The sequence below is a fragment of the Mauremys reevesii genome, linkage group 1 (assembly GCF_016161935.1).
Source record: "Mauremys reevesii isolate NIE-2019 linkage group 1, ASM1616193v1, whole genome shotgun sequence".
In the NCBI taxonomy this organism is placed as follows: domain Eukaryota; kingdom Metazoa; phylum Chordata; order Testudines; family Geoemydidae; genus Mauremys; species Mauremys reevesii.
In genome coordinates this window covers 257,146,033-257,159,368 of record NC_052623.1, presented here as the reverse complement: position 1 = coordinate 257,159,368, position 13,336 = coordinate 257,146,033, and the positions used below count along the sequence as shown (strand labels likewise).

The following is a 13,336-nucleotide window of genomic DNA, read 5'->3' as shown; positions in this document are numbered from 1 at the left end:
CTGGCAACTGCCCTCTCCCGCCCAGCTTTGTGTCATCTGAAAATTTGATCAGTATGCTCTCTATTCCCACATCTATGTCATTAATAAAGATGTTAAACACCACCAGACCCAGAATAGATCCCTGTGGAACCCCACTTGAGGCCTCCCTCCAATCTGACATCATTCCCTGAATAATTACTTGTTTAAGCAATTACGTATCCACTTAATGGTAGTTCTGCCAAGCCCATATTTCTCCAGCTTACTTATGAGAATGTAATGTGGGATAGGGCCTGTGTCAAAAACCTTGCTGAAGTCCAGGTATATTAGGTCCATCAAATTCCCTTTATCCACCAAACCAATTACTCTGTCAAAGGAAATTAATCTGGTTTTAACATGATTTGTTCTTGGTAAATCCATGCAGGCTGCTAGCGATTACCTCTTCATCCTCCAGGTATTTGCAAAGTGAATGTTTTATATGTTGAGGCTTCCCCAGGTCTATAGTTCTTTGGCTCCTCCTTTTTCAAGATGGGCACTATGTTAACCCTTCTCCAGTCTTGCAGGACCTCTCCTATCATCCAGGAGTTTGCAATCTCAGATTTCTTTAGCTAATTCATTCAATACCCTCAGGTAAACAGCATCAGGCTCCACTAATTTGAATTAATACAAATTGGTCAGAAGATCTGATCTATTTACTTATCCCAATCTGCATCCCTTCCCCTTATTGTCTATGGTACCTTTGCTAGTCATCTGATCAAATTGCTTCATATCACACACACTCACACTCTCTCTCTCTCTCTCTCTCTTCCTATCATCTTCCATAACCAGTTTATCTTCTGCAGTGGGTGGGAGACCCCCACCCTCTTTGATCTTTCTTGTCTGACATTTAAAGAACCCAGTCTTGTTGTCTCTAACATTCCTTGCCAGCTGCAACTCATTCTTTGCATTGGCTTTCCTGATTTTTGTCTCTACACACTTGTGCTATTCCCATGTATAATTCCTTGGTGATGCACCCTTCCATTTCCTGTATTTTTTTTTCCCAGATAGCATTGGCCTCCTGTCGGTCTTTTTATCTTTGTAGAATAGCTTGACATTGAGTCTCTAGTATTAAATCTTCTAGGAATTGCCAGCTCCCTTCAACTTCTTTTCTTCCTTCTATTCTGAGTTGGTTGAAATCTGCCTAAGTCGAGTGTCCTTGTTTTGTCATTCTCATGTCCTCCTTTCCTTAGGATCTTGAATGTTTCTCTGATCACGATTGCTTCCTCCAAAGTTTATGACTATCATCCTGTTTGCAACTAATTCATTCCTGTTGGCCAAAATTGATTGCCCTCTAGTTGTTTTCTCAACTTTTCTGAATCAGATGTTGAGAATATTACAAGTGCTTGAAACGGTTTTAACAAAATGCTTTTCAATTTTCTTTTAGCTCAACTGATTATCCATCAGCTTAATATTATCACACAGTCAGTCTTCATGCTCTGAATAAAGTCAGGCAGGATGCTCAGGTAGTGTCTCTCCCCTAAAGGCACGCACTCACCAGGCCAAGAAGCCTCCTTGGCTTCAGTGCTTCCATGGTCTGGCCTTGGAGCATTCAGTACCTCTCTTCACCCTGTGAGCTTCCTGCAGTGAGTCAACCTCACTGGGATACCTAGGGAAGTGTTATGCCCCTAAAGGGCAATGCACCCTAACATCAGTCAGCCATGACTCTCTGCCAGTACTGTAAAACAGAAGCGTTTACTAGTTAATGGGAGACAGCCTAGAACCAATCTTGTTTAGCATAGAAATCTGGAATGTTCAACATCGTTAATCATAGGGGGCATTCAGAACCCTAAGCTCTCCCTTTAGGTCCCAAACTAGCAGAGGCACCAGCTTCCAGCAGACACTATCAGTTAAGATCTGCTACCCTGCCTCCTTCGTTTGTCTCTTTTGTGAGCAAATAAAGCATAGGCTTGCCCATCTCCATGTGTTGTCCCGTTCCTCTGGCTGAGCCTTACATCAAGTGGGCCCTAGCCATCAGTTCCCAGCATACAGAATGTCAGCTATGGTCTGTGCCTAGGCAGCAGTTACACTTACCCCCTGGGGGCCTCTGCCATGATCACACCCCCTTGCCTCATCACTTAGATACTCAAATAACATATCGGGGAAATTGACACATGTGCACACTATTCCAATAAAATGTTAAGAACATTCCTACTTAGAACATCTGACTATTTTAAATTGTTACCAATTTACAGTGTGATGGCAGATGCTAATTTAATAAACTTTTTGAGTCTCTGCCTTATCTTTATAATACTTAGACTACAACTTGTCAACCTCCTTGGTCAAGACTGACACAACAAAGGAGCTTAAAGCAACTGCTCGTAAATACTCGAGCTTGTCAAGTTTAACTCTCCAGGAACCTTGTTGCGGGGGGGAGGGGGGAGAGACAGGGCCAGTGATCTTCCTCGGATATAAGCCCACCTGCCCTGCCAGTAGCACTCACACCTGCTGCATAGGGGTGCCAGGAACAACCAAAACACCCTGTCAAAAAGGGACGCTGGTGGCTCGAGTCACCGCTGGTGAGTGGGACGTTAAAAGCCCGGGTAGCCCCCCCCAGCACGGCGGGCCCTGTGCCGGTGGGGCTCCCAGGCAGCTGCCGCTGTCTCCCTCAGGCTCCTACGTGCAGGGGGGGGGGGGTCTCTGGGCGCTGCCGCTCCCGGGGGCTGGGAAGGCGGGCGGGGCGGGGAGCTGCAGGCGCAGCACGTGCAGCCCCCGGGCCGCCCCTGCGCCTGGGAGCCAGAGACTCACCAGCCGCCGCGCGCAGCCCGCCCGCCCCCCGCGCCCTGACAGCGAGCGAAGGGGGAGGGGGGACGCGTGAGCAGGGGCGGGGCCTCAGGGAAGGGGCGGGGCTCAGCCAGGGCGCTCCTCCCGCGCGGTGGGGGAGGGGCCGCCGGCAGCAGCTGAGGCCTCGGTAAACGCAGGTGCCGCCTGGGCGTCAGCGCAGCGCCGAGCACCCGGCCCCCTCCCTCGGGCGGGGGATGCTGCGCCGAGCAGGGAGGAGCCGGACGCAGCCCCGGCGCGGGCAGGGAACCGCCTTCCTCCAGCCCAGTCGCCGCCGGAACTGCGGACGCGGGGTCGGGTTTCCGGCCGGGCCCCGGAGGGGAAGGGGCGGGGCTGGGCTCCTGCGCGCGCGTGTTTCCGGTGTCGAGGCCGGCTCCAGTCCCAGCCCCGCCGCGCGCCCAGAGCCGGATACCGCCCGGCGGCGCCCCGGAGACAGAGTCCGGCCCTAGCGCGGGGTGAGCGCGTGAGGGACCAGCCCGGGCGCCCCGAATCCCGGGGTGCGGCGTCGGCCAGCGGCCCCCCCCTCTTAGGTTCCCCCCGCTCCCTCCCCCTTAGGGGTCAGCACGGCCCCGGGGACTGGGGAGGGGGCGGCGAGGGTGCCCCGTTGGGCGCTGGCCGGGGTTTCTGTGCTGGGGGTGGGAGCAGCACGGGAAGGTCTCGCCCCTGGGCGCTGCTGTGGCTGCGCTGGAGCTGCGGTGCCATGAGGCTTTAGAACGGGTTTGCCCTGAATGCCAAGCGCGTAATGCGTTCGGGTCTATATTACAGAACTACGTAGGCATAACTGTGTGGTTCAGGGATGTGGAAAATCCACCCCCCTCGGCGATACAGTTGTATTGACCTAACCCCCAGTGTAGGCAGCGCCATGTCAACGGGAGGGCTTCTCCTGTCCACATAGCTACCGACTCTCACTGAGGTTTATTAACTATGGTATAGTAGTATCTGCACTGGAGTGCTACAGCGGCGCAGCTGTGGCATTGTAGCCTGTATAGATTTGCCCTGTGTTTTGAATGAGACTATTAAAAAGCAACTGGTTAGTTAGATTTAGTTGGCCACTGTCAGAAGACAGGATACAGGGCTAGATGGACCTTTGGTCTGACCCAGTGTGGCCATTCTTATGATCTGAAGTGTGCTGCGGGTGGGAGGGAGAGAGAATGTTAAGTGGCAGTATCAACTAATGATTTAAATAGATCTGAGGCATTGTCTACATTACAACTTACGATGGCATAATTTATGTCGCTCAGGGGTCTGAATAAACCACCCTCCTGAGTGACATAAGTTACACCAACATAAGTGTCGATGTGGACAATACTGTGTCAGCGGGATAATTTCTCCTGCCAACTTAGCTACCACTGCTTCCAGAGGTGGTTTTATTATGCCGATGGGAGAGCGTTTTATTAAAGCATCATCACCAGATGTGCTGCAACGATGCAGCTGTGCCACTGCAGCACCATATGTGTAGACGTGATCTAACTGGTAGGAGACATTTAATGATCATCCTCTTTTGTTTTTTTTCCACCCTCCCATGTTCTCAAATACAGTCTTATCACAGTAAAAGAAAACAGCAGAAATGTTGCGCAGGCCGATAATACAGGTAACAAGTTACTGGTTTTGTTTTGTTTAAAAAATGTAGATCGTGCACAGTCTAATGATGTACAGTCTAGTGCAGGGGTCTTAAACACGTGGCCTTCCAAGTGGCCTGCGTCTGCCGTCCCCCTCCCTCCCATCCCCCGGCCTACCTCCAGGCCAGGAGTGGGCGAACTACACCCGCGGGCTTGCCCCCTTGAGATCCGCGCCGCGAAGCGGCTAGCATCACGTCCTGGCGGGTGGGGAGAAGCAGAGGGCTTGGTGTACTGCCCTGGCTTCTAGGCACTGCCCTCCCGCAGCTCCCATTGGCCGGGAACGGGGAACCACAGCCAATGGGAGCTTTAGGGGAGGTACCTGGAGGCGCAGTAAGCAGCGGTGGAGCCCTGCGTCCCCCTCCCCCAGGGGCCACAGGGACATGGTTCCAGCTACTTCCTGGAGCGGAGTGAGGCCGGGGCTGGCAGCCTGCCTTGGCCCCGGTGTGCACCGCTGCCATCCCGGAGCCCAAAGCCCTCCTGCACCCCACTCCCCAACTCCCTGCCCTGAGCCCCCTGCCTGCACCTCAACCCTATGCCCTGAGCCCCCTGCTGCACCCCACACCTCAACCCCGTGCCGTGAGCCCTTGCTGCATCCCACACCCCTTCTGCACCCCAATCCCCTGCCCTGAGCCCCCTGCCACATCCCACACCCCTCCTGCACCTTGAGCCCCCTGCCTGCACCCCAGCCCCCTGCTGCACCTCAACTCCCTGCCCTGAGCCCCCACCACACCCCTCATGCACCCTCTGGGGGCAGGGAGGGGGAGGAGTTGGGTGGGGACTTCAGGGAAGGGGTTGGAATGGGGGCAGGGCCGGGGGCAGCCATGGGGGGGTGTCAGTGATGCGGCCCTCGGTCCAATGAACTAGCCCTCATATGGCCATCGTAGTCATTTGAGCTTGAGATCCCTGGTCTAGTGCATGAGCCACTCAAATAGTAACATAATTAACTATGTGCAGTATTGTTCTTACCTTACCATTAAAAATAGTTGCATGCAAAATCCTTCATCTTAATACACTGTTAAATACTCAGTCCTGCAAAGTTGTAAAAGTGCCTGTCTGTTTGTGAGTATTCCTATATCCTTCCGTTTTTTAACTTAAAGTGCTTTAACCAGACATCCTAACTATAATTTTTTTCTTTAAGGTTTTAAGAAAAAATATATAGTGTGTGAGCGTGTATATGTGTGTGTGTATATGTGTGTGTGTGTGTGTAAAGCAGTGTTTCTTTTCTTTCTGTATTAAAGTAATCAAGGCTTTAACTACTCTTCCCATCCTAGGCTAGCTGAATCTTGCTCTGGGTGTCTGTCACATTATTTAGGGGGCTCCAAAACAAAATAGTTCCTGTCACCACTATTGAATGAGTGAGACTGTTTTCCTTGCTGCAGTAATCAAAAATTGGCTAATTGAACACTCTCTGTAGACCCATCAAATGATACCATTCATAGGGTTCCTTAGGATTCCTCAGTAACTGACAGCTGGCTCTTACTGTTCTCCTTTAGCAAGATTTTCCACAACTAAAAGCCCTTCTTTACAGAGGTATGACCTGAGATGGTACTTGATCCCATTATTCCCACTGTTACAAACTTATGCAGTGATATCTATTTAATGCTTTAATACAGAACGTATTGTATCATATATCAGAGGGATAGCCGTGTTAGTCTGGATCTGTAAAAAGCAACAGAGTCCTGTAGCACCTTATAGAAGGTGCCACAGGACTCTTTATTGTATCGTAGTTGCTCCAAAAATTTTCTCTTGTTCCAGGACTGGAACTGCCATGAGGGTCAGTAGCCTTCTTTCTGTTCCAACCCCACTAGGTAATTGAACTACAACCCAGAAGGTAGCAAGGCTCTCCACCAAAATATTTGCAAAAATGTATCTGTCATAGATATTAATTTTGACTCCACAATTCTCACTCTTCACCACCACCTTTAACTGTAAGTTGTATCATATTTCCAGTTTAAATTAATAATTCATATCCATCAAACCATACTCTGTGATAAAAAAAACTTGTGCAACTATCCCATGTGGGTAGAAAAATTACAGGGGATCATTACAGTACAGTACGGAATACTTAAAACATCATATTAAATTCAGTCGTAAAATATAGGAAAAGCTCTTCCTACGTAAACCACCCCCATGCTATGCAACCGTACATACTGCAAAGTTGAATCCATTTTCAGGAAATATAAAAATTTCCCTTTTTGTCTGTCTGGCCTCATGTTATTTCTTCCACCCATCAGGTATACTGTACCTCATTTCTTTCATAAACACAGCAGAACCTATAGGGGAAAGCTAAATTATGAGCTTTCAGCTTGTGGGAATATAACATGTATTCCAAGATTTTGTTTTCTGGCCTTAATTTAACAGTCATTATAAGCCAAATGAAAAAATGGTTCTATAAATCTGACTGGTATACACAGGGCATTAATTCTAGATGTCTTAGACATAAAAAGCAAATTGCCTCAGTAGGTGGCCAAATCAATATGCCAAAGCATTTTTCTATTGTATTCTATTTTAACATCCTCTATTTTAACATCTTTTTCACTAGAAGGATTGTCAGCCTGTCCTCTTTGCTCCTTCTGCCACTCCCCTTGTAGGAAATTTACCATACCTACAGTCCTTGTTTATGGATCTTGTACAGATAGGCTCCCTGGCTTTCTGCAGCAATTGCTGCTTTCTTCCTCCTCTGATATGGCACTTGCAAGCATTGAGTCTTTCCTTCCCATTTCTCCCCTTATGTTTACCTACAGTGAGTCTCAAATTTTTGTGGCACTTAATTGTTTTTAGCTTTTGAAGGGTGAATTGGGGTCACTGTACCACTTATGTCAATAAAATCGTATGTAGAGCTGCTGTTATGCATGTCTTGTCCGTACCCAAAGTTAAGCAGAAAAATAACAAAACAAAAAAAAATCAATACCAAGTGTCTGTAAATATATTTTCTACTACACATCATATAGAAACAGCGATAGTTGGGCAGGAAATTTCCCAAGGGTTACTAGCTGAAGGTATGGTTTCAGGACGTTAGCTTTTCCCATCTAGCCCTTAACATCCAAATTCGGCAATGCACTAAACACATGCTTGACTTTTAAGTGCCCATGTAATCCTGTTACCTTCATTTTGCTGAACTGGCCCCTAATTCAGAAAATGCCCTGAAACTCAACTATTATTCTTTATTTGTTAACTAAATCTCTTCAAATTATCAGAGTCCTGGTGTTCAGGATTGACTGGCCTGGAGCCTTAAACATCTATCTGTCCTCCTAGGTGCTTCGTCAGTTTATAAGGCACGAGTCTGATTCAGCCACCTCCTTGATACTTGAAAGATGTAAGTAGATGTTATTTGTTTGAGAATCTTAGTACTAGTGAAATGTGCTTGATGGGTCTGCCCAGAGATGTATTGTGTCCTCTGCTTGCAGAAGAGGTTCCTGTACAGGTATAAGCGCTCAGAAACCATAGTGACGAGCATATTATGAAAGCCTGGATAGATATCTACTTCCCCAGAGTGACCAGCAAATGCTCCTCAGCAAAGAGTGAGAGTAAATTCCATCTCCAGGCCCATTCGGTCCTCTTCCTCTCTGCTAAGACTACTAACAGTCAAACGTGTGGTGTCTTTAATAAGTTTACTTGTGTAATATCTTATTTCATTCTGACTTTTTAATCATGCTGCAGTTGACCTCTTAAGGGAAACTTAATGTTTTATCTTATCTAATCTTTATCTGATTTTATTTCTGCAGTGATGTCTTCGGAAATGTTTCTCCTTATGTGAGCCAACCAATGAAAATAGACGGCAGGCAGTTGCTATTAAATAATGTATTATTTTACAGTGCCCAAAAGTGTGCTAGACACTTCATGGCACAACTATTAATGCCCCTTAAAACTTACATTCTAATTTTCTATATATAATGAATTGAGTGGGGATAACAAAACAGTAAAGGAAATGGGCCAAAGAAGAACCAGGGTTCCAGTGATAAATTGAGTAGCTGTGCGATTTTAGATATGTGCATGTCTTGGAGGTACAAAAGGTCTCTTCAGGACTGTCTTCCAGACCACCAAAGGTAGAAGTGAATGCTTTCTACCGCTGGAATTCTAAGTGCTAATTTATAGCCATGGCAGGCCATGAAATATTGGACATAAAACTTATCATTCTTATTACTATGCCATTCTGACTACTATCTTGTTTTACCCACTCCCTTTTGATTCAGACATGATTTTAGTAGTGATAAATTGGCAGAACTAGAAACCATCGTACCATCTGAAAGCTTGAAATCCTTTTCAAATGATATAAAGCATTTGTTACTAACGCTAGGAGTCAGTGAGACATTGGCTGTTTAAAACCCTGTTGGAATTAAAGTGCAAAAAAAAGAAAAGGTGGTAATCATCAAAACATAACTTTAGGGTACTTTAGCTTTGACTAAGGCTTGTTGTAATGATGGGGGGTGGGGGGAAATTATTGCAGCTTTGTTGTGGTAAAAATACAAAAGTCAAGATTTTGTTTTTAAAAATTATATTAAAAATATTGGGACAAGGAATAGAAGAAAATGAACAGTGTGAGCAGATCCTTCACCCCTGTAATGGGGACTCCTCAGTGATGTTGGTCAGCACTAGTGTAGGCATCATTAGAAGTCAGAGAATCTGGATTCCTTGGGTTTTGTCATAAGTTACAAGTCGGGATAGTAGTTTATCAAGAGTACTTGTGGCACCTTAAAGACTAACAAATTTATTTCAGTATGAGCTTTTGTGAGCTACAGCTCACTTCTTCGGATGCATAGAATGGAACACACATTCTATGCATCCGAAGAAGTGAGCTGTAGCTCACGAAAGCTCATGCTGAAATAAATTTGTTAGTCTCTAAGGTGCCACAAGTACTCCTGTTCTTTCTGCGGATACAGACTAACACGGCTACTACTCTGAATCCTAGTTTATCAAGGTTAGAAAAGCTGAAATTGATCCATGCACAAGTTCTTGAGACCAGTCCAAGCAGTCATCCTGAACTTTAACTCTTTCAAGGATATCTCCTTTTGCTCCTGGTGCACCTCAGTCTGATGTTTTCTGTCCCACACATTTCAGCCCTGAATCGTATCCAGTTACTCGGTCGAGTAGGACAGGACCCTGTTATGAGGCAAGTGGAGGGAAAAAATCCTGTTACAATTTTTTCTCTTGCAACCAATGAGATGTGGCGATCAGGGGAAAGTGAGGTGTTCCAGGCAGGTGAGTTTGTGTAGTTATTGGAGTGGAATAATGTGTTTTTCACCTGTTGTAATGCTGTTTTAACATTAAAACCAATCCAGATCCTTTGTTGATGTAAATCCATATAGCTTCATTTATGCCAATTTATAATAACTGAGGAGCTTACTCATCATGTATATCCAGGAAGCACTTTAGTATTTCTCAAAGGCATTTGTTGAATAGTGATTTGTGGGAGACTTTTCTAAGAAGGATGGAGGAAGCCTCCAGCTATTGCTCGTTCATCATTTCACATAGACTTTGTGGGGGTGGAGTAGGTTCCATTCTCCCATTACCTCCCACTGGAGATGAAGTAATGACTACATCTTTGTTTAGATGCCACTTTCAATTTGTAGCTGCATACTTTTCTCCTAGCCTGTTTACAATGTGCAGGCTGCAGGGAGAAATAATTGCGTGTAATATGAGCCATGGTTTCTAAGCAAAGGTACACAGTATATGCTCTCTCATTATGCTTGTATCATGTTTCTGGCCCTGAAAGGAGGAAGAGTGGAAGTTTCAAAAACAGTAAATTTCCATTTCTCCGATCAATCACTTGACTTCTTAGCTGAGGAGCACTTAAGTGTTGAAACAAGCCCTCCGCGGTTTGTTGTGTTAGAGAGAGGACATGGCATCCTTCAGCACATTTGTCATTCATTATTCTTCCTTTCATGTAACATAGGTGATATCACTCAAAAGACAACGTGGCACAGGATCTCTGTGTTTAGGCCAGGCCTGAGAGATGTGGCATATCAGTATGTGAAGAAGGGGTAAGTGGCGTAAAAAGAGTGCTTGGGGATTGAATGCCTCAACAGTCAGTTAATTTAATGTATATCAGGCACAATGGGGGTGGTTCAGTGGAGATGTTAAAATAGAAGCATGTCGTGCTTAAAGCATTTAGTGCTCAAAGACTACAGACAAATGAGGCAAGATCTCTGAACTGTAAACCGACAATTTATAGAATAAAAATAATGTAATCCTCCTGCCTGTGAACTGAATTCTTATGTCCATGTTAGTGCTCGAATCTATGTGGAAGGGAAGATAGACTACGGTGAATATACAGATAAAAACAATGTGAGGCGGCAGGCCACAACAATCATAGCAGGTAATGAACTTTATTAGTCAAACCATCTTGTTTTGCCATTTCCAGAAGTGAAGGGGAACAGCGAAATAAAGTGTGGTTTATCCTCCTTCCCCTCCTCATTCCCAAACTTCTTAATTTGGAATTTTGAGAGATTGTATCTATGGTTAGTGCCACAAGTACTCCTGTTCTTTTTGCGGATACAGACTAACACAGCTGCTACTCTGAAACCTGTATCTATGGTTGTATTTGTAGTTCCTGGTCTGTGCCAGTAGGTGTCATCAGAATTAGGCAGGAAAGAGGTAGCATTTGTGAATTGCTGAAAAGTTGCTGACACAAAGCAGTGAATTGTAGCAAGTGGGTGTTTGTGCATTTCCTCTGCGCTGCACATTGGAGAGAAAATAGGGTATGTACACTGCTGTACAAGTGGGCCTTGTTGAAAAGTTCACTCTCAACTTCAGCAGGGAACATTTTTCTGTCTAAGCCTTTGATTTCAGGCTTTCCACTAAACGTTAAGGTCTTCTCCATGTGAAAGGAGTGTCACGTGGATATAGCTAGATGGGGAATTTGGAAAGTAGGAGTGAGGTGGCCAAGAATAGCAGAAGAGGGAGGGAGCAAACTGGTTCCTCGAGCTAGGAACAATCATGAAGAAAGATGGAAAGTTCAGAAACTCGTCCTCTTTGCTTCTGTAAACAGCAATGATTTTTTTTTTGAGTTATGTGACTTACGGGAGAGATCAGTATCCTGAAACTTTAGGGGGGTTGTTTTTAGCAATGGGCCCCAAAAAGCTGAGTTATAAAGGAAACATTTGTGTTTCAAAACTGTATATAGAAAGTTGGCCGAGAGGTGAACAATACATGCACTTTTAATTTTTACTTTTGGTTGTTCCCGAAGTGCAGTGTTCTTGCAGTCATAAGCCCACTTGGTCAGATGGCCCAGCACGTACTGCACTGTGATATTGGCACACTTTCAGAGAGCCTGCCTGTAGGTATATGGCAAGTCTCTTCTTTCAGTGGTTCTCTAACGTTTTCTTTTTAATAGCTCTTTAAAGTAGGGTTATTGAGAATTTAGGAGACCACTGGAAGTTAAATGTGGACTTCCCTTAGTCCTGCTCCATGCTGATTATGGGGGGATGATATCAGCTCATTGCATTTTGGGATGTCCAGCGTAAGCAAGACATTAGCAGTAATAATAGATTTATAAAAGGGACAAATTCAAATCTTTTTTGAAAATTGCCTCTAATGATATATTTGGCCATTAACCCTGTTAGACGCTTGTGGACACATGCTTGAAAATACCTATGTTCACCTTGAAAAGGTCTCTTGACCTGGGGAAAAATAGAGAAGCATCTGTATCCATCAGTGTTAGTTTTCATGGGATATTTGTTCTGGATACTGAAACAGTACAAGCCCCTGCATTTTATTTTTAACTTCCCTACAAAGTAGCATCTGAGTATGCGCATATAGATATGTGCAGCAAGACAAAACACTATCTGATCCTGAAAATTAACTACTCCGTTGTATTTCCTTTCAGATAACATTATTTTTCTGAGCGACCATGTCAAAGAGAAGGTGTGAGATGTTTAGTGCTTGGACCCATGCTATTCCTTTCATTTTATAGTATTTCCTAATTCTGAAATCATGCATATTGCTGTATTTTCTGTAAACAAATTAAAACACCCTTTTATATGAATAAAGAACTGTGGTTTTTTGGTCTTTCTCTTCAAGCTTTGGCTTCTGAATATGTTTCTTTTACTACTTCTCTGTTATATCCTAAGGGGCAGCCCTTGGGGCTATATCAGTTTGAATCAATAAATTTATGATTAGATGTTGCATTTCTGAGTTTCTTGGGCATTTTTAGCCTGTATTTATTACAGGCTCCCATAATCCCTGGTTATAATTTTAATTCCAATCCCTGGAAATTTTACTTAAATTTGTGCCGTACTTGTTTTCGTCCACCGGGAGGAGCTGTAAATGCACCACCGGATGACTTTCTTTCACTGCTTCTCCATTTAGAGCAGGGGCAGGCAAACTTTTTGACCTGAGGGCCGCACCAGGTTTTGTAAATTGTATGGAGGGCTGGTTAGGGGAGGGGGTCGTGGCCCGGCCCCCACCTCCTATCTGCCTGTCCCTCCCGGGACTCCTGCCCTATCCAACCCCCCTTGTTCCCTGACGGCCTCACTGGGACCCCTGCCCCATCCACAACCCCCCCTCCCTGTCCCCTGACCACCCCCAGACCCCTGTTGCCCCATCCAACCCCTCCTCATTCCTGATGGCCCCCCACCGGGACCCCTGCCACATCCAACCACCCCTTCTCCCTGTCCCCTGGCTGCCCCCTGCCGCCCCATCCAACCCCCCTTCCTTCCTGATTGCTCCCCCCCCGGGACCCTTGCCCCCATTCAACCCCCTGTCCCGTCCCAGCCCCTATATACACCCCGCCCCCTTACCACCACCCCGAATTTCCTTGCCCTCTATCCAACTCTCCCTGCCCCCTTACCGCGCTGCCTGGAGCACTGGTGGCTGGCGGCGTTACACCCACGCAGCACAGAGACCGGGTCAGGCTGGGCTGTGCGGCTGTGCTGCCCCAGGAGCTCACAGCCCCACTGCCCAGAGCATTGCATCAGCTGTGGGGG

The 13,336-nt window shown here is 46.1% G+C and overlaps 1 protein-coding gene across 2 annotated transcripts; it reads left to right on the top strand.

Annotated features, from left to right (window-relative positions):
• Nucleotides 1–2,981: 2,981 nt before the first annotated feature.
• Nucleotides 2,982–12,430, top strand: SSBP1 (single stranded DNA binding protein 1). Of its 2 annotated transcripts, none has more exons than XM_039520633.1 (7): nt 2,982–3,086; nt 4,332–4,384; nt 7,668–7,728; nt 9,471–9,611; nt 10,306–10,393; nt 10,640–10,728; nt 12,238–12,430. In XM_039520633.1, exons 2-7 carry the CDS (start codon nt 4,361–4,363, stop codon nt 12,279–12,281), a joined length of 447 nt encoding a protein of 148 aa, XP_039376567.1. In that variant the 5' UTR covers nt 2,982–3,086; nt 4,332–4,360; the 3' UTR covers nt 12,282–12,430. The 2 variants fall into 2 exon arrangements, with proteins under 2 accessions (XP_039376567.1, XP_039376566.1); XM_039520632.1 differs by lacking the exon at nt 2,982–3,086 and adding an exon at nt 3,093–3,248.
• The last annotated feature ends 906 nt before the right edge of the window (nt 12,431–13,336 follow it).